This window comes from Metarhizium album (genome assembly GCF_000804445.1).
Source record: "Metarhizium album ARSEF 1941 chromosome Unknown scaffold_9, whole genome shotgun sequence".
In the NCBI taxonomy this organism is placed as follows: domain Eukaryota; kingdom Fungi; phylum Ascomycota; class Sordariomycetes; order Hypocreales; family Clavicipitaceae; genus Metarhizium; species Metarhizium album.
This window is the reverse complement of record NW_024467583.1, coordinates 863,054-885,295: the sequence shown is the minus strand read 5'-3', so window position 1 is coordinate 885,295 and position 22,242 is coordinate 863,054. Positions and strand designations below refer to the sequence as shown.

The 22,242-nt window shown below is 58.1% G+C and overlaps 10 protein-coding genes across 10 annotated transcripts; 6 read left to right on the top strand and 4 right to left on the bottom strand.

The window, feature by feature from the left end:
* Positions 1-141: 141 nt before the first annotated feature.
* Positions 142-1,655, top strand: MAM_04372 (isocitrate dehydrogenase subunit 2 precursor; the record flags this gene model as incomplete). The annotated part of the gene is made up of 5 exons (XM_040823170.1): positions 142-225; positions 285-344; positions 500-586; positions 663-785; positions 864-1,655. 5 exons carry the CDS (start codon positions 142-144, stop codon positions 1,653-1,655), a joined length of 1,146 nt encoding a protein of 381 aa, XP_040679049.1.
* Positions 1,656-3,014: 1,359 nt separating this feature from the next.
* On the bottom strand, positions 3,015-4,186 carry MAM_04371 (lysophospholipase; the record flags this gene model as incomplete). The annotated part of the gene is made up of 4 exons (XM_040823169.1): positions 3,015-3,099; positions 3,175-3,557; positions 3,635-3,670; positions 3,785-4,186. 4 exons carry the CDS (start codon positions 4,184-4,186, stop codon positions 3,015-3,017), a joined length of 906 nt encoding a protein of 301 aa, XP_040679048.1.
* A 543-nt stretch (positions 4,187-4,729) lies between these two features.
* On the bottom strand, positions 4,730-6,874 carry MAM_04370 (C6 zinc finger domain protein; the record flags this gene model as incomplete). Its single annotated transcript, XM_040823168.1, has 4 exons — positions 4,730-5,630; positions 5,680-6,316; positions 6,543-6,667; positions 6,864-6,874. 4 exons carry the CDS (start codon positions 6,872-6,874, stop codon positions 4,730-4,732), a joined length of 1,674 nt encoding a protein of 557 aa, XP_040679047.1.
* Positions 6,875-7,269: 395 nt separating this feature from the next.
* MAM_04369 (FAD binding domain protein) lies at positions 7,270-7,693 on the top strand (the record flags this gene model as incomplete). The annotated part of the gene is made up of 2 exons (XM_040823167.1): positions 7,270-7,278; positions 7,340-7,693. The coding sequence occupies 2 exons, from the start codon at positions 7,270-7,272 to the stop codon at positions 7,691-7,693; spliced, it is 363 nt and encodes a 120-aa protein (XP_040679046.1).
* Positions 7,694-7,717: 24 nt separating this feature from the next.
* MAM_04368 (FAD binding domain protein) lies at positions 7,718-8,590 on the top strand (the record flags this gene model as incomplete). Its single annotated transcript, XM_040823166.1, has 1 exon — positions 7,718-8,590. One exon carries the CDS (start codon positions 7,718-7,720, stop codon positions 8,588-8,590), a length of 873 nt encoding a protein of 290 aa, XP_040679045.1.
* A 2,638-nt stretch (positions 8,591-11,228) lies between these two features.
* On the bottom strand, positions 11,229-11,820 carry MAM_04367 (uncharacterized protein; the record flags this gene model as incomplete). Its single annotated transcript, XM_040823165.1, has 2 exons — positions 11,229-11,537; positions 11,632-11,820. The coding sequence occupies 2 exons, from the start codon at positions 11,818-11,820 to the stop codon at positions 11,229-11,231; spliced, it is 498 nt and encodes a 165-aa protein (XP_040679044.1).
* A 770-nt stretch (positions 11,821-12,590) lies between these two features.
* On the bottom strand, positions 12,591-14,477 carry MAM_04366 (Flavoprotein transmembrane component; the record flags this gene model as incomplete). Its single annotated transcript, XM_040823164.1, has 1 exon — positions 12,591-14,477. The coding sequence occupies one exon, from the start codon at positions 14,475-14,477 to the stop codon at positions 12,591-12,593; it is 1,887 nt and encodes a 628-aa protein (XP_040679043.1).
* Positions 14,478-15,348: 871 nt separating this feature from the next.
* Positions 15,349-15,840, top strand: MAM_04365 (Ctr copper transporter; the record flags this gene model as incomplete). Its single annotated transcript, XM_040823163.1, has 1 exon — positions 15,349-15,840. The coding sequence occupies one exon, from the start codon at positions 15,349-15,351 to the stop codon at positions 15,838-15,840; it is 492 nt and encodes a 163-aa protein (XP_040679042.1).
* Positions 15,841-16,461: 621 nt separating this feature from the next.
* On the top strand, positions 16,462-17,832 carry MAM_04364 (uncharacterized protein; the record flags this gene model as incomplete). Its single annotated transcript, XM_040823162.1, has 1 exon — positions 16,462-17,832. The coding sequence occupies one exon, from the start codon at positions 16,462-16,464 to the stop codon at positions 17,830-17,832; it is 1,371 nt and encodes a 456-aa protein (XP_040679041.1).
* Positions 17,833-19,924: 2,092 nt separating this feature from the next.
* On the top strand, positions 19,925-21,571 carry MAM_04363 (Cytochrome P450; the record flags this gene model as incomplete). The annotated part of the gene is made up of 2 exons (XM_040823161.1): positions 19,925-20,968; positions 21,029-21,571. 2 exons carry the CDS (start codon positions 19,925-19,927, stop codon positions 21,569-21,571), a joined length of 1,587 nt encoding a protein of 528 aa, XP_040679040.1.
* Positions 21,572-22,242: the final 671 nt, after the last annotated feature.

The window sequence follows — 22,242 nt, the reverse complement described above, 5'->3', positions numbered from 1 at the left end:
CTCATTGACGGCTTCCCCATTTGTCCACTTCCAAAACTTTCGATCTTGCTTTTATCCCCTCCATATCGTTCTTGAACCAGCGTCGCTTTGCTGCTCGCGTTGTCTCCTGGGACCTATTCGCTCACATCGTATCGCATAAAGATGCTGGCCATCCGAGCTATTTCTCGCCCTGCCGTTTCCCGGCAATGCCTGCGCGCTGCTCCCCGCGCTTCCTGGGCAGTTGCTGTACGTACATGGCGAATTTCGCTACCTGGCACTTTTCTTACTGACGATGGACTGCGCAGCGTTGCTACTCGACCGCGGGCGACCGCGTCGCCAAGTATGAGGGAACAAAAGACGCTCAGGTATGTGCGTCGTTGTGACATGTCGCTCTGTTGGCCAATTGTGATGTCGTGCCTGAGCCGTCTCGCGATACTTTCATCCCTCTGGGCGCCGGTCATTCATACCGGCAAATTCACTTGAAACAAAAAGAGCCCCCATGCTAATACCGATTTTGAAGGGAAACTACCTAGTCAGCTTGATTGAGGGTGACGGCATCGGCCCCGAGATTGCCGTGTCCGTGAAGGACATCTTCGCCGCCGCCAAGGTTCGTCACAGCCAGATGTCTTGTGTGTAAAGAAGTGACATGGTTGCTCGTCGCTGATACCGAGGCATTTTTTAAGACCCCCATTGCGTGGGAATCTTGCGACGTCACACCCATCTTGAAGAATGGCAAGACCGCTATCCCTGACGCTGCCATTGACAACATTAAAAAAAACAAGATTGCTCTCAAGGGCCCTCTTGCTGTAAGCCAGCGCCTATTTTCTCCCTGCAACCGATTGATCGCAAACTGAGCGTAAACCAAGACTGATCATTGGCCGTAGACACCCGTTGGCAAGGGCCACGTATCTTTAAATCTCACTCTTCGCCGAACTTTCAACCTCTTTGCCAACTTGCGACCCTGCCGCTCTGTCGCCGGCTTCAAGACACCCTACGATAACGTCGACACCGTCTTGATCCGAGAGAACACTGAGGGTGAATACTCGGGCATTGAGCACGTTGTTGTCGATGGAGTTGTTCAAAGCATAAAGCTCATCACCCGTGAGGCTTCTGAGCGTGTCCTCCGGTTCGCTTTCCAGCACGCCCAGTCCATTGGCCGCACCAAGGTCCGCGTCGTCCACAAGGCAACCATTATGAAGATGTCAGACGGTCTCTTCCTCAATGTCGGCAGGGAGGTTGCCAAAGACTTCCCCGGTATCGAGTTTGACGCCGAGCTTCTCGACAACACCTGCCTCAAGATGGTCACCGACCCGCTCCCTTACAACGACAAGGTCCTCGTCATGCCCAACCTGTACGGCGACATTTTGTCCGACATGTGCGCCGGTCTGATTGGCGGTCTGGGTCTCACTCCCTCCGGAAACATTGGCGATGAGTGCTCCATCTTCGAAGCCGTCCACGGTTCCGCGCCCGACATTGCCGGCAAGGCTCTGGCTAACCCTACCGCTCTGTTGCTGAGCTCCATCATGATGCTGCGACACATGGGTCTCACCGAGCACGCTGCTCGCATCGAGAAGGCCATTTTCGATACCCTCGCCGAGGGCAAGACGCTGACTGGTGACCTGGGCGGCAAGGCCAAGACTCACGAATATGCCGCTGCCATCATTGAGAAGCTGTAAATAGTCTTGCTCGAGCCTTGGGATCCGTGTCACAACAATTATACATTTTAGATACCTACGACCTCGACACTGCATCATTAGATGGCCTGAACAAGATTTGTATGTCTGTTCATTCGCCAACCATCATCAACAACCCGAATCTACCGACCCTTGCACTGTTTGCGTTTTGGAAATCCTGGGTAGTAACAGTGCTACTGTAGAGTGTACCAAGAAAAAAGAGCCGGCCATGATAGAGCACCGGCACTATGAATTGAATTTCTTTGCCTCGAACCGTGTACTCTTGTCATGATGCAGCGTTTGGCTGTCTGTTTATTTCAATGAGTCCCAGCCACACATGACGTCCACCAGGGTGACAGAGATGCGGCGAGCAATAACGAGACATGTTTCTGCGCAGATTACATACATCACGCCCGCGAAGAGGGTGCGAGTACTTGGACCGAAGGACTCTCTGTGCCCTGCTCGCTATACATGCTCCCGACGTGGGCCTCTTTGAACATGGCACCACGTGCATACCAAATGGTGAACAACGGCACACGTGTATGAAGACCAAAGCTTCCAAGTACATTCCCCTGGCAGCAATTTGTCAATGGGTTTTACTTTCCATCTGTTGGCCGAACTTGCACCCGGCTCTCGGTGTGGTGCCACGTGTGCACCGTCAAGAGTCAAGGCACTCCTACTCCTGATCAGCTAGTCCGCGTCGTCGAGGAGATTTGCCTCGCGAACACCCGAATCGTAATCTCGTAGGAGGGAAACCCGTGAAAGGAGGGAGGGGACCGCAAGCACGCCATTCCATGCCGTCGCTGCCGTAAGTCGAGTTGAATCCCCCACGCCAGTCAGCCAGCCAGCAACCAACTCATACTACGTATTCGGCGTGGAGCACCGGAACGCTCGTCATCTCGCGATTCTGCAGCTGTAGACGGAATCCGTTCAAAGAACAGCCACCTCAATGTAGACGGGCTCGGCGCCGAGGGCCACCACCTCCAGTCCAGGGACTTGGACATCTCGGCAAGCGAAAGTAATTGACCAATTTTGTGGGGGACAAAGGTGCGAATGATGGCCAGTACACCCGTGTAGAGTGCCGCGTCGCCAAGGTCGAGCCCGCACCATGCATTGCCTGACGTGGCTTCCCTGATCGCCGCCAGGAATCGAATTGCGCGCCGCGGCTCGAGTCGCTCACCAGAGGCCTACGTATCAAGCGAGATGCCGGCAAAGTTCTTGCCGTATCTCTACCATGGCGCAACGACACCTGCGCATTGGAAAACGGCTTAATTGTATTTCGGAATTCTAGATTAAAACTGCAATGCTAGTAGCTCCGTCTAGTGAATCTCAGCACGTCTCTACACGCACCACGGACTGCGATCACTGTCCTTTCGGGGGAAGTCTGCTGCCGAGGAACGCCTCGACGTCGTTGAGCTCCTCCGGCCAGGCCTGATGGAGCATCCCCCTACACGATTCGTCAGTCGCAGGCACTTCCGTGGCTGCAGGTCCGTGTGGCCCCGGCCGGAGGAGGCAGGCATACCTGTATGTCTTGAAAGTGACGCTGTAGCCCATGGCGGTCAAGGCCTTTTCGCTTTCCTTGGCAAGATCGTAAAGGACAAGGGGATCACGGTCGCCGTGGCCCATGAAAATAGGGGTGTCCCCGTTGACATTGCCGCTGGGGACGTGGTCCTTGAATTTCTGGCTGAGCAGAAGCCACGACGAGAGGCCGACGATGCCGCCAATCTTGACTGGGGCCGTGAGGCCGGAAAAGATGCTCATGGCGCCGCCCTGGGAGAAGCCACCGAGGACGATGCGGTCGGCGGGAATGCCGTCCCTGATCTCCTGCTGGATGAGGCCATGCAGGTACTCGCGAGATTGGAGAACGCCGGGGCCATCCTCGTCCGCACCCTTGGTCAGAGTTTTCTACCGTGTTGTGCGGTTACAAGACTGTTCTCGCGTGCGGATGCGGCGGTTCATGCGTTTGCGTCTTGGCGACTTACAATGTCAAACCATCCTGGCATCGGCATGCCGCCATTCTACATGAGAGCGCGTGTGTCAGTAAGCATTCCTGCTCCCGGCCGCCGCCCAGGGGCTCCCAGAGGCTTCCCGGAGGCTCGTCGGTCAGTGGTTTCAGGCAGGACATGGCTAACCATGGTGATGGGAATATGGGGCGCATGCGGCAGAATGAACTTGATCTCATTCATCGACTGACGTGTCCTCCAGAAGTTGACGGGCTCGACCCAGCCGTGCCCCGTGTCGCCCAGGCCATGGACGAAGATGACGGTGGCAGTATGGCGGCCTACGGCGGGCATGACCAGCGGAGCCATCCTGCGGATAGAAGAAGCCGATGACGCGGCACTCATTGGGACGGTGTCCGACGCAATGTCTGATGAGATGGAGGAGAGAGGCTTCGCGTCCTTTGGCGTAGGCCGAGCGACGTTTGGCGCAGACTCGACACGGGCCGAGGGTGAGCGGTCGAGCAGCAGCGGCACGAAATATTCAAGCGTTAGAAGCAGAACACCCAGGACGAATGCGAGCCTCAAAGCGAACATGAGACGGCGAGCTGCAGAGGATGAAGCAGGGAGCTCTGCGATGGGCGACGATGAAGCGGTTCGAACTGCAGGTGTGGATCCCAGCGTCGCCGCCTCCGCGACTCGCGACTCGCGACCCGCAGCCCGCAACCCTAACCCGCAACCTTGGATTTATCTTAAATAAGTTACGCTCTGCCATGCGCGTGATGAAATGTTCTGAACTCGGCGACTTTTTCATCTTGACAATCAGAGACAAAGTAGTGGAACCATCGTCGGGCCGCCGCAACAAGGATTCTGATAGAGCTGAGCAAGCAAATTGCCCGTGCACCACAGTTCGCCATGGAGCTTTCGAATGCGCTTCAATACAGTCCGTTTCGTGGGTACTGCGCAAGTCCCAATCTTCAAATCATACACGGATTAATAGACAGTAAAGGAGTAGAAGCCTACGAGTCAGCCCTGATGAGAGCATTTGCCATGCTGCTTTCCCTTATCGTACCCCTATTTTGGCACACCCTTAATATGCTGGCCGCACATTCTCAAGCAAAAGATCCCAGTCCGCCATGTTCAGTTGCGGTGCCATTGCGATGAAGTCCTTCCAGAGCTCATCCAATCCGTCTGATCTTCACTCGCTTCATTCGGGAACCCAACACTCATGTCTGCGGCCCCTGCAGAACTTGCCCGTGATGGCTGTTGCCGCAGCGTCGACCGGAGGACTTGGACATTGCGCTGGAAACCCTCCACGAAGGACTCGAAATCTTCCATGGACTTTTCCAGAAGCTCGCAAGTAGCAAGGACTTTGGTCTTTAAGTTTTCTGAGCCCCGTGCCTTGGGGTTGAAAGACACATCCGTTGCGAGGATAAGTGCCGCAATGGAAACGTGCTGCACGACAATCCACGAGCGAGACGGATTCATGCCTAGCGGCCAACCACACTCATCCCGGACCCGACGCAGATCAAGCACGATCTGCGCCGCCCGGATGCAAGCTCCTTGGGAGTACTGGTACGTCGGGTTCGTCTGACCCTCTAGATGATACGGTCTGTGGAGACGGCATAATCGCACTTGTATGCTGAAGTTGATGCCAACTCGATGCAGTGCAATGATGGGACGCTCTCTACAAATGGCCTTGGACCGCTCCATACTCTCTGGGTCCAGCCGAAAGTAGACTGGAAGCCCATCTAGGAACGTACGGAATTCACGGTCCATTTGTAGAACAGTCTCGTAGTTTGTTCGGTTCACATCGAGAAACCGGGACGGCAGAGCGTCAACAACTTCTCGGCACAGTTGAGATAGTTTGACACGGCAGATGAACCCACTCATGTCTGAAGGCTGAGTGAGTGGAATATCCTCCTCCGTCATGTCCGCTGTGAGATCTTTATCATCAATGTTTGCCGGGAGGCGGACGTTCATGTGTTTCGGTTGATGAAAGTATGCGCCGTCGTTTGGGCCGCCGGAAAACGCGTTCAGCCTGAACAAGATTGGTTTCCTTCTTCACAAAAGGCTTCAAATTGACGTACCAATCGGTGCACACCAAGCTCCACCAAATCTTTCTCTGGGTTTCTACTTCAATCATGTTGCATCCTCCTTGCCTGCGCTCTTGTTGACTCTTTGCAGTGTCAAGGCGGTCGATCTGCAAGCTGCGAGCCATCCCGTAGCACTTTATGCGTAAAGCCATGTCGCTGTCTGAGAGCCCACGAGCATGCGTAGTCACGTAGTGCAAGTTGCACATGGCTGCCAGAGCAGTGGTTGACGGCATGATTGGGTGCGCCGCGTTGTCAATAATAGACATGCCTGCTTGGAAGTATTCAACAAAGGCAGCCTTGGCCTCTGCACGGGTCGCGTGGAATGCTTGAAGAAATTCCGAGGACCAGAGAAACGCCGCTGCCGCAAAAATGCTGAACAAGAGCAACAGACCCTCCATTGGAGGCATCCCTCCCGCAATTACAGTATCATATGTTCGTTGTAGCCAGTATCTGCATGATGGGATGTGTTGAATACAAGTGTTGGGATGGGACGTTTTTGCAAAGTGATCGAGCAAGACTCTCGCTTGAGCCGGTGGAGGCAACTTGTTGATCAAACTTGTCATGTACACCCTTTGCTCCGCGGCCTGGTCTGGCTTTTTGGTCACCAGATGGAGTCCGAAAGCGGTGAATCCTGGAGTAAGTAATTAGAGTTGTTCTTCAGCCCGAGGAATGCGTCCACGGGTATCAAACTGGACCATCTACCATCTCCCGGAATCACCACATATTTCGAAACTCCGCCCCTCTATCCTAGGCCGTAGTTGCAAACTTGAGCCATACTGGGGTATCCGGCCATAGCAGAGGATATGCAAAGGTGTGAACTGCGAACCGTTGACAGAACGACCGGACCATCGTCTCACCTTCTGACGGATATTGTAGAGTCGATTCATTTGCTGACACTGGTGGTGGCACCGCGGATCGACTCGGCTCATTGAAAACTGCCTCCTCTAGCCTCTTCAGGCGCCGTAGAACATCGTCAGAGTGTCTAACCAAGTCAGCAGATGGATCAATCTTGAAAGCTTTGAATGGTGGTAAGAGATTCCCGCACCTTGCGCCCGTAGATGTCGCTGCAGGGTATGAGTCCACGATGTGCGAGTGTGCCCCTCGTGGCCGCCGTCCTAATACCGCACGAGGTTGATCGTCGTCGTGGGAATACTGACAATCGATATTTCGCAACGTACAGTTGGAGCATGGTCGCTGCCTGTCGCAACGGCGCTTCTTAGCGCGACAAGGCTGGCAAGAAAGAGGCAACCGCCCCCAACGATGCATCATGTTGCCTTTTGGAAAAGCAGGCCGGCAGTCGAAGTGAAGCCGCGGAAGGACGCCGCGGAGGGATGCCGCGGCGGCTGTCTGGCTTCGGCAACGTTGCCGCGGACTGCTGACCAAATTAGGAAATACCTGCCGCGGAGAGCTTTGTCCGGCCGCGGTAAGTTGATAACGTTATTTGTGAAATAGGACCGTGGCTGACCGTGGCAGGCGACCACGGCGAGAGAATTTATTTAAAGACAATGCGTCCCCCATCAAGCTCACCATTACCCAAACGACTGCTTGTAACGCAGAACAGCAAATAGTTCCAGCCACGGCAAAATGAGAAAAGTAGGTGTGTTCGCTCCACATGCGTGCTAGAAACGGGCACTGACAAGACCTGCATATGTAGGCGATTATTATCGGAGGCGGACCGGCCGGTCTGTCGGCCGCTTTACGGCTGCAACAGATTGCAAATGTCGCCGCGACTGTCTACGAATTACGTCCAGAGCCCACCACTCTTGGGGGAGCCGTCGGACTGTTGCCCAACGGCCTCCGCTTGTTCCGCAGACTTGGTGTGTATAGCGACCTTGTATCCCGCGGAAGTGGTCATTCAGTGTTCACTCTACGATCTCTCAATGGCGGCATCGTCACGACACAAGACCTTGTCGGTAGGGTTCGTGAACAGAATGGCGGGGTCGGCTACCTCCGTATCAAGCGCACTGATCTTCTTGACGTCCTGCTCCGGGCCTCGCAAAAGGCCTAGATCCCGCTTCATTACGGGAAAAAGATGATTCGAATCGAAGAGAGCGAGACCGAGGTCAAGGTCACGTTCTCGGATGGGACCACGGACACTGGCGACCTCTTGATCGGATGCGATGGAATTCATTCTGCCGTTCGAAAATTATACGTCGACCCGGAGCACGCATTAGAGTACACTGGATTTTCCACCTTGGCTGCTATACTTCCAAAATCTGCACTGCCGGAGGGCTCTGTGGACGATCTCAAAGGCATCGTCGCTACGCTTACGACGCAAGGCGTCTTTCTCACCATGTCTTGCTCTGCAAAAGACGACGAGGTGTTCTGGGCGTTCTCCACTCAGGTTTCTCTACCTAACACGGGAGACACAAGAGACGGGTGGGAAGTCAAGCGCAAAGAAGAAGTTGCCGGTTTCAAGAATGACCTGTTGGATCTGCTTAGAAATGCCAAAGGAGAATGGGGCCACGCCATGAGAGCCATGATAGAGCAGACCTCAGTCGTGAGGTTTTACCCAATATTCAAGCTGGCCTCAGGAGGGGAGTGGTACAAAGGCCGATGTCTTCTCTTGGGAGACGCTGCTCATGCCATGTCTCCACATGCTGGTCAAGGCGTCTCCATGGCCATAGAAGATGTATTCATGATGGCGAGGTTACTAGAGGACCACACGAGACCCCTTGAGGATGTATTCGAAAAATTCGACGCCGTTCGTCGCCCTAGGGTCAACGAAATCACGGCGCAGGCGGCGAAAAATTCAGAGGTGCGAAAGAGGTCTGGTGAGTGGGGGCTGTGGTGGAAAGAGACCGTCATTTGGGCATATTTCCGGGTATCCAGTTTGGTCGGGTACAATTCTTTGGCTGGTATGGAGAGACAGTATCTTTACGATGTGGATGAAGTCGACATCTAAACAAGGGCGCGGAATGGTTCGCGTGTTGGTTTTTCTAGAAGCCTTCAGGAGTCGGGACACGGGTCGCGGAAAAAGACGATCTAGAGGGAGTAGGAGACTGCAATTTCCTCTAGAAAATCGGCTTTTTTGTCACACGATAAGCCTCCGAGACAAAATGTGACCATTGTGCAACCGTTTGCCGCGTTTGTTGGGACTACAGTGCAGATTCCGTACCAACTTGAAGCAGGTTTTGAGACGGCCCCGGATGCTGTCTTGCGTCCAGTGTCAAAAGCGCAAGGTGAAAAGCGATGGGTCCAAGTTGTAGCCCTCGTTCAAACTCAAAATTGCGTCAAGGTGCGTCTGAGTTTGTCGAGCAAATGCATTCGCCTGGCTGATGCTTTGCCTGGGCAGAAATCCGCCGCACGTGTCGGGAAAATCGCGCGATGAAACACCTTCTTCTCGAACGGGTGGAAAGAAGCGAGGCCCTGCTCAAGGGTTGTTTGCCAGGCGTCGTTGACAAACTACAGAAACGTGGCTCGCGGATGCATGCGCAGACTGTCACCCGGATGTTGGCAACACAAGGGCTGTGGTCACGAGACCTAGGGCAGAAGGCTGAGACTCCAAGCCCTCTTCTTGCACTGTTGCAAGGCGAGCCCTCGTCACACCGACGATGAAGCCAGTGTGCTTTCGAGAGCAGAAATCACCGACACGCCTTTTGGTCACTAGCAGCATTGCGGTGAGGATGTCATATCCCATTGGCCACGCCGCGATGGAAGATGCCGATGCCGTGGCCTCGGCCCATTTGAAACCGAAATGCGTCGCGGAATATGGTGTCAGACCATAATTCACGCTTCTGTCGGGCCAGCTCCCCATGCAATGGGGATGCGAAGCCACCATTGAACATAAACGCCATCGAAATGAGCCCGAGCAGCGACACGCCAATGGTTCCTCGCGAGGCGCCAACTGAAATGGCATACGCGCTCCATTGCGCGATCGGTTCATGCCCGCAACATTGACCGTGACCGTGACCGTTACTAATGAAGCAATCTTACTGGGAATAGCTCTGACAAATGGACATCAATAATTCCCGGGCCGTGCACGATCAATTCCGGAGACAATCCGAGGAACCGAGGCGAGCACCGGAGAGCCACACGGCAAAGTACATTGGCGACGGGTGCTGGGAAAGTCCACGTGGCAGCAAGGACTATGAAAACAACATTGGGAGAGGCATCAAGATGTTCCAAGGACCAAGAGGGGGGGAATCGAAATCTTCAACTGGAAACATACCCTATTCAAGGGGAATCACGTTGAGCGTGGAACATTGAATGAAACGCACACGACAAAACCGCCGCCGTCGGGTTCGAGTGGTGCATAAGGCTGCAATGTTGTTCAGTTATGCTGGCTTCGTCGACCAGCCCATGGGATCTCTCTTCGATTGTGGCTGGCGGACTGTGGAAAGGCTTCATGGGCATTACCCGGAATCGTTTCGACGTGAGATACAAGCACCGGCACAGGCAGGGGACATTCACCCCCAAGGCCCGTGAGGCTCGAAAAGCTGCGTCATCTCAACGGGGCGTCGACTTGTCATGACTGCATACAGCCTGTTGGAGAGGGGCCTCAAGATGCTGCGGGATTGCGCAGGTTTAGCGGCTTGCGACGAAACTCTATTCCACACCCTGGCATCGGGACATGCAAAGTTAAATCGAAACCCGAAAGCTTAACCCAAGCGGCAGATAAGAAGATGCTCGCAAGTCTGCTGCAGTCCGGTCCGCCCCCTCCCAATCCCAGTCCCAACCCTGATGGCCACACCCGTCACCATGTCTCAGCCAGAATCGGGAGTTCGGCATGCCGCTGACAGGGACGAGACTCGAGTTCAGGAACGGCTCATCAAGAGGGCAGCATCCTGCGCACATGTAAGAGCAATCGGTCGAGCCAACTTCACATGAAGCCAGCTACTCACTCACCATATCAAGGTATACGTAATGGGATCTGAAGGGCAAGCACCGCCGAAGCGAGCCGGGGAGAGCAACTGAGGGAGTAAACGGCACATACAGGCGCCACATGGTTCCGTCAGTGGCATTTTTGGTGGCCAATCCTAGTTCCGGTACTGGGAAAGCACGGCTCGTTCCGGGGAGTGATTGCTGAGCCTGATGTCGCTGGTCAGACGGTCAGATTCGTCTCCCGGATACCGTGACACGGCTAGAATGACGGCGTGTTGGAACACATTTGAGCACGTCAAAGAACCATCCGTGAGCCGGGGCACTGTCCAAGGGCCGACTCCATGACACGGCGTGGTCCAATGTTTCCGACTTGTGCAGCAACATGACACCATGTTGTGACGAGGGGATTGCGCTCACAACCTCAGCGGGCAGAGGGGCTTCCCCGAACAACACGTTGAACAGTCAAGAAGAAAACACAATAACTTTTATAGTACCTGTAATGACCGGACGTTTTCGCACTTGAATGCCCTCATCGCCATGAACACATGTCTCGTGTCTGCTTTTTCCAACAGTCAAGTCGCAGCCGCCCCTCCCCCCGGCCAAGGCGCAACCAAGAAAAGAAAACGAGGATGCCGCAGCGTCCAAACTCCCCAGTCCCACGATGCGGCATGGCTCAAGTCCTCTCACGGACACGGGACACGCTCACACCAAGATTCTATTTACAAACCGGCTTCCGCGCAAACGCTAGCAGCCAGATCAATAAATTCGTAGTAGCGCTCGGGGTTCTGCGAGCGCTGCACGGCCTGGCAAAGAGTGCCGACATCCATGCTCTCCCAGTCCGGAACGTCCCTCATCTCGACGAAGAACTGGTGCGCAGAGCAGGCCGCGTTCATGCTACACCCGAGGTCGGTGTAGATGGAGGCCCGCTGCTGGAACAGGCCGACCGAGTCTCCGTCGTAGCCGAGACGGTCATGGTGGAAGGCCAGGGAGCCGGGCACCGCGCTGTTGGCATGCATTATGAGTGTAGACTACCGATGTCGCGTGAACACGTCAGTCTGTCTGTCAGTCTGCCTGCCTGCCTGGCAAGCGGCCCGGTTCGAGGGGTGGCAAGGACGGCCCTACCTCCATGAGGGCCGTGGCGATGGCCGCCTGGCATCCCTGCGCTCCGAGCTCCTCCTTCCTGGCCTGGGCCGTGATGCGTCGTGCGTACTTGGACTGGAGCTCCGTCAGGCCGGTGTACGACCAGCCCTCGAGGCCGGCGGCGGAAGTGGCGCCAACGGCAACGGCGGCGAGAACAGCGCAGACCTTCATGGTGGCGAGCTCAAAGGCTGTGTGCTTGGGCGGCGGAAGATGTTGCTGAGTCTGGTCTGTCGAACGGTTCGGCAACGTGATCCTGCTTCGTTTGCGGGATGTCAGGGCTTACCTGACGACCGGGTCGGGGTTCCTTTATGTGCTTGACTGGTGAGGCATTTAACTGTCCCCAGGTAGGTTTCGTGTACGCTTGTTCGATGGAACGTGCTGGCCGCTAGAACAGGAACTGAAGTTCGTCGCGTCATCCAGTTCGCCGTGTAAGCTAGGCACGGGAAGAATAGAGTTGCCCCGGGCCGGCCCAGGGCGAGGCGTTGGATTCGTATTGGTCCGATGCGCCGAGTTTTCGCTCGTTCGTCGTGACGGATGCTACCTGCTTTCCAGTTGAGGCGTTTTACCAGTACTAAACAGGTCGTGTTTTGATGTCTTGCTCCGGCCGACCTTGCTGATGGTTAGGGGGGGCGCTTTTTGGTAAGGACATCCTTGGGCCCTCGTTCGTTTGACAAATAAAGGGCTCATCGGGCGGGACGGAAGAGCGCGCGCTGGCCGAGCAAGCTCTCCTAGCGCCTTCAAACCAGGGCTTGTCAAAAGCGGCATAGACATCGGTGAGCGAGATCCAGATGCGGGACCAGATCAGTGGTGGCCATGAGTACCTCGGATCTCCTTCTGGCATCTCCCCTCGCAGATTGTCTTTGGCAAGTGGCTGCGTGTTTGCAGCTTCTCCTCTCTATTCGTGAATCGTGAGCACAGGCACAAGCAGGATGATGTACAAGCTACCACTCTAGTCTGTCGTCGCAGACCAGCTCGACGTCAAACTTGTCTTGCCTCCTCCATACTCTGCCGGGGACATTCAAGCCGGCAACTATGCTTCTCAAGTCGGTGATGATGCCTCCCGGCCCGCTCGCAAACACGACCGTCCTGCCCGCGATGGTCCCCTCCACAAACGCACCAAGCAGCGTGCCCAGATCCGGACGTCGTCGACTTTGATCGTCGGAACCGTCGCCGGATACGCCCGGGGCGCAAACCGTCTTTTCACCACGCGGGCACGTCTCTTCTGACGAGGACGAGGCCACGTCGGCGTCTACGCTGCCAGCAGCGTCCCGTGTGGCGAAGAGCGAGATTGTCAGGTTCAAGTCCTTTTGTGCGTCGCGCAGGACGGCCAATTCGTCCCTGACCCAATCCGCGTCGCGGGCGTGTCGCATGGCCCAGATGAGCTCGATTTTGCGATCCGACGGCCGTCTGTGCCGCGCCAGATGCAGGAGGGTGGAGAGGACGTAGACGATGCCCGTGCCGCCCGCGACGCAGACGACGTTTGTGTTGCGGTCGACCTTGCCGACGAGGTCCTGCCCGTAGCCGCCGGTGAGGAGGACGGGCGTGGTGACGACGGCGTCGGTTGGGGCGGCGGCAGACTTGCTGGCCGCCAGCTCGGCTAGTTTCCTGGTCTCGCCCGACTTTGCCCTCAGGACGTACGAGTGCTTGACGAGGCCGTCTTCCTGGACGACGGGCGCGTTGAGCGGCGTGAACGGGTGAGACTGCCAGATGCTCGACTCGACGAAGCACAGGAAGTAGTGCTGGCCGATGCTCCACGGGTCCTGGGCGTTTTCCAGGTCCAGCCTGAGGACGTCGCCGTGCTCCGCGTCGGGGAACCGCGTGATGGTGGCCTGGGCGGGCTTGAAGCCCGCCAACGCCGACGGAGAACGGGGGCGGTGGTGCAGCAGCCCGGTCCTCACGAACCTCGCGCCTCGGTCGACGCCCCAGAGGACGAGGGCCGGGACGAGGAAGCACTCGAGCCGGCTCCAGTGTGCCCAGCAGGCGCCAACGTACACCATGGCCAGGACGTAGTGCGTCTTGCGGAAGAATTCGTAGCCCGTCGTCCGGATCGCCCACGGCGTGCACAGGACGGACATGATGAGGAGGAGGATCATGGCCGCGAGGCCCCAGATGATGTACGGCTCCACGATCCAGGCGAGGCTGACGCTGGGCTGGGGCTGGTACAGCTTCAGCTGGATGACGAGCCAGCCGACGGTGTGGAGGAGGGACTGGAGGAGGATGATGTAGCCCAGCCACCGGTGCAGGAAGTTGAAGCTCTGGTACGGCACGCCGGTCAGGACGGAGAGCAGGGACTCCCTGCTGCTGAGCAGCACGGACAGCGGCGTGAGGGCGTAGGCGACGACGCCGACGCGATCCGACCAAGGCCCGAGGCCCGTCCGCGTGTTGTACACGCCCGGCATGTTCTTGACCGGCGTGACCCATGTGCGATACGAGATGCCCAGGAAGCTCCATACCGCGAGGTATCCCGAGAGAAGCGCCAGCACGACCACCTGGAGGCGCGTGGTGCGGCCGAACAGGCGACGGCTTGCCTCGCGCAGGAGGAGGCGCCGGGAGGCAGCAGACACGGTCGTCGTCATCCTGCCGAGGGCGCCGCGACGGGGAGCGCCGGCCCTCCGAAGCAGCGCCCAGACGAAGACGACGCCGAAGATGGTCGCCCACAGAATGCCCATGTACAGCATGCCCAGGTCGTGGGCGCGGTAGACGACGTCGAGGTAGGCGCACGACCCGGCGTCGTTCTTGCAGGGGACCACGCGATCGGGATACCCCCAATGCGCCTGCGTGTCGCTGGCCTCGGAGTGGTTTTGGACATGTCGCGGCTCCAGCAGCATGGCGCAGGATGACCCGGAGAGAGGGAGGGAGGGAGAGGGGGGTGGAGAGAGTGAGTGAGTGACTGCCGCGCAAGCGAACGTTGTTGCCGTCGGTCGACGAGCGGAGAGGGAGAGGAGATGAAGATGCCGAGAAGCGCGAGGAGCCTGGGGAGGGAAGCGGTCTGCGTTGCTATAAGTTGATGGCCATGCCAGACTCTCTCCCGAATCGAGCGCATCCTGTGCCGTCGTCGACAAGGGATGTTGCCCGACATTGGTTTGGCTCTTTTCCCCTCTCGCAGCCTCTGCTCAAACGCCGCCCCAAACTCGCTCATCGACTGTCACCGCAGCCCAGGAGCACGTTGCAGATTTTCTGGCCCCGAGCCGTCGGCTTGGTTGCAAGGCGCATGCAGAATGCGTGGAAGTACGTCTGAGCAGGAATGAGCAAATTTTGCGGAGCGCCTCAGCACCAGTCATCGCGACTCGCGACGGCTTCAAGGCTCAGCCCAGGCAGCTGCCGCTCAGCTCGCGGGCGCAGTGGGTGAGTGTTTTTGGTTTTGGTTTTGGTTTTGGTTTTACCAGGGCCTTAATTATCGTTGACATGCCGGCGCAGCAGATCCTATCCTGGCACCGTCGACGACGCCGGCTCTTTAGGTTCAGCTTTGCGCACCGCTCGCTCCGTCGGACGAGCCTGGTTTCCAATCATCGACCTGGTGCTCCCTTCATCATCGACCGCCATCGTCGTCATCATGCAGAGCATGCACGGCGGCGACGACTCGTCGTGCAAAATATCTGTACGGACACGTCTCTCTCCCTCTCTCTCCCCCCGCACGTCGTCTGGTCTCTCCCGTCTCGCTTCGTCTCGGGTCTCGTCAAGTCTAACCGCCTACATCAGATGCTCTGGAACTGGTACACGATAGACGCCTGCTTCCTCTCGCCAAACTGGCGCGTCACGACCCGGGGCATGTTCGCGGCCACGTGCATCGGCGTCATCCTCCTCGTCATGCTCGTCGAGTTTTTCCGCCGCCTCGGCAGGGAATACGACGCCTTTCTCCTCCGCCAGTTCCGGCGCGAGTTGGCCGGCCGATACGTCGGCGGGAGCAGTGCGGCCGCCCGCGTCGTCGTGCTTCGCGCCACGCTCCTCCAGCAGCTCACGAGGGCCGTCCTGCACGCGCTGACGTTTGGGAGCGCCTACGTTGTCATGTTGCTCGCCATGTACTTCAACGGCTACGTCATCATGTGCATCTTTGTCGGCGCCGGGCTGGGCAAGTTTGTCTGCGACTGGCTGGAGGTCAGGATGGACAGGGACGGCGGTGACGGTGAAGGCGGAAAGCAGCCTGGCCGGGTTCGCGGCGGCATCGAGGAGCCCAGCGTCTGCTGCGGGTGAAGAAGAGAAGGGGGACGGGCTAGATGGCCGCGATGCGATGCGATGCGATGCGATGCGATGCCAGATGCCAGATGCCAAATGCCACTTTGCGTCCCCAATGTCCACATGATGTCTCCACGCTTGTGCGCCATTCCACCTCGAGGCTGCGCCGCGCATTCGCGGAGGCTACACGTGATCTTGTGTCTTTTGGCCTTTTGGCACTATCCCATTCCGTCCCTCTCGTCGGCCTTGGACCTGTGCTGCGCGAGGCCGTGGCTGGGAACATGCCTCGCGGTCAGGTTGTCGCATCTGGTCAGCGGTGAGCGTCGGACTGGAATCGCACGTGCAATTGGGACAGGCAGGCGAATTCAGACAATTCCGAGTGAACATGTGGAGACGCACTTATCCATGGCAGAGCCGCGTGACGAAGCCGTTATACTAGTTAGTTCTCGACTAGGTTCCGGCAAGATTGCCAACTCAACTGCAACCGGCCGAGACGGCGCAGAGACGCTCCCGCCGGGGAATAATAGGCCGGCCGTCAGCTGCTCAGGCAGCGCTCGTAAAGTCTATTCCCGATGCCAGGTACAGTCTGCCTCGTCGTCGTCGTCGTCGTCGTCGTCGTCATCGCCGTCGCCCTCCAAGATGCATATTCCATGCGCGCTTCTCGTGTCCCTTGCCGGCTTCGCGGCTGCCCGTCGAGCCGCCGACTTGGACATAAGCCCAGACGAGGCTCGCAAGTACGGCTGCAGCGAGACGTGCCTCCGAGTCTACCATGAGACGCGGCGACTGGAGCAACAGGTGTTCGGCGTCGACTTCGACTTCGACTTCTACGAGACGGCGGCCAACTTGTCGGGCTCCAGGCCGGGGGACGTGTTGAAGATGCAGGCCCTGGACCCGTCCACCTTGGCCGTCTCGCCCGGGACGACGGCCTACCGAATGCAGTACACGTCCGAGGACCTCGACGGCTCGCCCGTCCCCGTCACGGGCTTCATCGCCTTCCCGTACACCGCCAAGCGGTGGCGCCGCGGTGGCGCGTCCCGCGGCCCGGACGTCTTCCGTCTCGCCGCCTGGGCACACGGCACGACCGGCATCTACGCCGGGTGCGCTCCGTCCAACGGGCCGACGCTCTACCACGGGCCCTGGCAGGCCCTGGTCAACCAGGGATACGCCGTCGTGGCGACCGACTACGCCGGCATCGGCAACAACTTCACCGGCCACAAGTATCTCAGCTTCTCCGCCCAGGCCGCCGACGTCTACTACTCCGTCGTCGCCGCCAAGAAGGCCTTTGGCCACCTCCTCTCCCGCGACTGGGTCGGCGTCGGCCACTCCCAGGGCGGCGGCGCCGTCTGGAGGCTCTCCGAGCGTCCCGACGTCCAGCCCCGCGCCGCCGGATACCTGGGCACCGTGGCCATCTCCCCGGCCACCCACGTCGTCGACATGCTCCTCAAGAACTTGACCGACTATCCCATCCCGAGCTTCGTCACCGTCGTGCCCGAGGTCGTCGGCCGCGCCGTCCCCTCGTACGACCGCACCTTCCTCACCCCGCGGGCGCAGGGCAGAGTCGACCTCGCGCGCAACGCCCAGGTCTGCTTCGCCAGCCAGATCGGCCTCGCCGAGGACCTGAGCCGCGACCAAGTCGTCGACCACGCCGCGCTCGAGCGCGACATGCCCGTCTTCGAGAACTGGCAGCGCAGCCAGGCCCCCGCGCTCGGGGCCCCGTCCTCGTCGCCCGTGCTCGTCATCCACGGCCAGGCCGACCGCGTGGTGCCCCAGCAGACGGTCAGAGAGGCCTGGGCGAGGTCCTGCGCGAGCGGCAACGAGGTTCACCTGTCGTACTTTCCGGGCATGGGACACGGCGCCGTTGTCGAGGCCTCCATGCTGCGCTGGATGGACTGGATAGACGGCCTGTTTTCCGCGGAACGGGCGACGGCCAACTCGACGTGCTCTTTGACCGTCGAGGAGCCGTTTGATGCCGAGCACATGAGGGCGCCGTTGGACGTCTTGAAGGTCTGAGACGAAGGCGGGGGTGGTGGCTGGAAGCACGGTCTGATTTGCTTGCCTTTTTTTTTAAAAAAAAGTACGGATGATGTGCCGTGGGCGCGTCAGTGGCCGCGGGAAGTCTCGTTGACAATACTGGATGGAACTTGGGCTCAATATACACATGCATAATTTACAATCACGGGCTGGAAATGAGCTCCGGTGTCACTGTCGCATGCACGGCCAGCCGCACGTAGGCGTCCTGCTCTGACTCTCTGGCTCTCTCTGGCCCCGCGGCAACCCCCGATCCAGAGAGGCTCTATTTCCATCATCAGCGACGATGGACCAGACGTCTTGTCGAGGACAGCCTCAGCCGGCCTCTGCTTCGTCTTGTCGTGTCGGGTCGCGGAAGGTGTCGGCCGGATCGGATCGGCCACGGACCCGCTCTTGCTTGCTCCGCTTCCTCCGGGCGGAGATGATGAGCAATTCCGCCTCGCCAACAACGGGGCCAGCACGGCAGATGGCTCCGAGTACTCCGTACCTTGGACTGGGACCTGCGGGCTGCCTGCCGTCCGTGCCGTTTTCAGCAAATTTCAATTCGGCACCTCGAGTGGGTGGTCGCTGCGTGGCGCAAAGCAAGAAAGCAAGATAGCAGGACATGCATTTTTGAACCATTTACCGCAGGGACGAATCAAAAGAAACTGGCCTGCAACTAGCCCTGCCAAAGCCTCGATTGATGTGCGTTTAGAAGGCTCAATATCGCACTCCGAACCGGCCACAGTTTAAACTGTCCAAGGAAGGGGCCAGGAATGACGCCACTTGTCATCGACCAGAATCGTATCGATCTCAACACCAAGCGATTGTTTTACAAACGTGGCGCATGCGAGGAATCAAAAGACCCCCACCTGGCAAATTATCAAATTGTGCCGGTGCCCGAACCTGGAATAACACCGGCCGGCATCTCCCGGGTCTGTGGTGAGAGGGAGGAGCCGTCGTTGCGGTGGAGCGGCTTGGACCACGAGGCAGCATTCTTGTCCGATGCCCTGCTTGCGCGCGCACGTAGTCCATGCCATGGCCCTGGCGGCGGCCAAGTTGTGTGGAGCTCCATCAACCTGACGATGGACTCGAGCTCCTGACCTCGGCGGAGCCATCTCTGAAGAACCCCCGACTCGGCTCATGGTCTGATGTTTCTCCGCGACGAGGGTACACATCATGGCGAGAGCTTGATTGAAAAAAGGGTCGCCTAGTTGTCGTCCAGTTGCTGAGCTCAAGCCAGGAGTCATCCCGTGTCTCGGTCCAAACATGATTTGCGTCGTGGCTTTCAGCCCATCACGTCGAGAGCCCCAGGTAAGACAATCCCGAGCTAGCTCGACGCGCGACATTCATTGCCTATTGGCTTGCTGCTCGCTGCTTCCACAACTTGTCGTCTCCACCGGTTCCATGACAATGGGATACCCTCCCATTCATGCGTCTCACAAAAGTCTTCACGGCGCCACTTGAAGCCGACAGAGAACAGAGACCTCCGTCTTCGGCAGAGGTTTCGTCGCAGCGGGTCTGCTCCTGTGCGTCCCAAGAACAGGGCGCTTGGTGCCCACGATGTGCGCCTTTGTCTGCCTGCGTCCGCGTCTGCCCGCTGCGCAAGCATAAATACGCAGGCCGCGGTCCAAGACTCGCACTCGCGTGCCCGGAATGCGTCTGTTTGGTATCGTCCTCTGTCATTCAGCATACATAAAGCAGAGATAGTCTCCTCTGGCGACTCTACACCTCTGGATCTGGGACTCGTCCGCTTTTCGCACCGGCCGCCCCTCGTTTCGCCGTCTCAATAGTTGGAAACAGCCCATCAAGCATCGGAAATGTATTTTCCACTCTGGTGGCTCTTCCACAGGTGTCTTCTGAAGCACTTGAGATGATGCGTTTTGCATTGAAAGAAAAACCACAGGCACCCTAGTGTGCCGCCACGTCACGATGGCTTCCCTCGTATTGGCAGCCTCCAAAGCCACCATGGCATTTACGCGGCGTCCGGCATGTCACAGCTTGCCTCTCTCCTCGGCCGGTATTCGAGCTATACTTGAATCTCACGGGTCTCGCCACCTCGTGTGCTCGGGAACTTGCCTCAACTCATCGCAAAATGTATTCCGTGTACCTGCCCGGTTGCGCTCTCTTGATTTTGCTTTGCTGGATCCTTCATCTCGCCTACCCGCGACCATACGCCGGGATCCCCTTCAACAAGCATGCGGCAAGGCGTCTCCTAGGAGACGTCCCCGACATCGTCGACTTCATCGACTCGGGCCAGGATGCGGCAAACTTTGGCATCACGCAATGCCGCAAGCTGCATTCGCCCATTATCCAGCTTTTCCTGCGGCCATTCTCTCGACCCTTCGTCTTCTTGGATGACGATCGGGAGGTCGAGGATATCCTGGCCACGCGGACCAAGGAGTTCGATCGAGCGCCTTCCACGGTGGGCGCCTTCAGGCCATTCTTTCGGCACTCGAGCATCCTGAAACAAACAACATCCGCCTGGAGGGCACAGCGACGGCTATGGGCAGATACCATGAGTGCCGACTTTCTTCGGCGGGTGGCGGCCCCAAAGATGCACAAGTATGCGCTGGAGCTGGCTGAGCTGCTCCGGACAAGGACTGCCATTGCCGACGGCCGCCCGTTTTCCGTAGAGCAGGACTTTGATCTTGCCACGTTTGACATTATCTGGGCGTCTGTGCTGGGCTCGAACCTGGATGGGGTTTTGAACGAGCACACGGGCATCAGAAACGGCCTCCAACACGTTGAGCAGCCCGCGTCCAAGGATTCTCCCGCCGTCATGCCGCGCGTGCCACGCGGCAGCATGTTTCTTGCGGCCGAGTTCTTCAACATGACCATGGAACAGTCTCTCACGTCGCCCTTGCCGACGCTTCGTCACTGGATCTGGCGCCAGTCGCCCGAGTACAAGAGACACTGGGCGGCCAAGGAGAAGATTGTCAACGACCTGATCAAGGACGCACGACACCGGTTCGCGCATTTCGCGGAGGGGCAGCTTCCGGGCGACGACGACACATGCGCAATGGACCTGGTCCTCCGTCGCGAGTCGCTGGCCATGCAAAAGTCGGCCACATCGGGCGCGTTTGCTCGCCCGACAACGGCAGAGATCCACGACGAGCTGTTCATGCTCCTCATTGCGGTAACGTGACTCGTGTGTTCCGGAATCGATGCCGTCGCCAGAAACTGACCGCGGAGCCAGGGCCACGAGACGACCGCGACGACATTGACCTGGTCCGCCAAGTTCCTCACCAACAACCCCCAAGCGCAGCATCATCTCCGGGCCGCACTCCAACGAGCATTTCCCGACGCGTCCCCCGCGAGTCCGCCGAGTGCGGAGCAAGTCATGTCCGCAAGCATTCCCCTCCTGGACGCCACGCTGGAAGAGTGCATCAGGCTGGCAAACATCACGCCTCGTCTGGTACGCGTTGCCACCGTCGACACCCAAGTCCTGGGATACCACATCCCCAAGGGGACTCAGATCATGTGCAGCCCGTACGTCGGCGAGGCCCCGTTCGACGTTCCAGAGTCGCTGCGAAGCGAAAAGTGCCAGGCGTCCAGGGGCAACGTCGACCACGACTGGGAGCCCAGCATGGCGCAGTTTTGCCCAGAGAGGTGGTTGGACGAGGCTGGTCATTTCAACCCCAAGGCCTTTAGACGACTGGCCTTTAGCACGGGCCCCAGAGCATGTTTCGGTGAGACAGACGTCCAGGCTGCCCGTTCTTTACGCACAGCACCAGACTAATGGTCGACGAAACAGGCAAGAAACTGGCCATGCAAGAGCTTAGGGTCATGATTGCCATCTTGGTGTTGAGCTTCAGGTTTGAAACTATTCCAGACGCTTTGAACGGATACCAGGCGAGGACCAAGGCCCTGCACACTCCAAAGCAGGCATTTGTGCGGCTGACGCCTCTCTGAAATTGGGCAATGCGGCAGCTTGGGCGGAGAGACGGCCGAGACTACGCTACGACGTGACTGAGCTGTGCGATTGTCACTCGGCTGCAGGATGGATGACATGGTGTAGCTTTTTTGTAAATAGACGTCTTGCAGCACAGAGAGCCCCGATGGCCTTGAATGCAAATCGAGTGTCGTTGTGAAACGGAGTTGCGGCTCCGAGCCCTCGTCGGCTTGTAACCTACCTGCCCGTCCTCGATGAGGGGGGATAATCATCGAGGTTACGAGTCTGTAGCCGGCCTGGGCGGATTGTATGAGATGCCGCACTCGTGGCGTCGTTTGCTGCCCGAGGCACAATTCGCCGTGCTGCCCACACCACACGGCCCTTTTCCCAATCAACATTGCCAATATAGTCCGTGGTCGGGGTCAAACGAGCCCAACCGACCCCTCCACGACGACGGAAAGCTCAACAACCTGGCCAACATGTCGGCTGTGTCAGGGGCAGAGAAAGCCGAGGTTTGT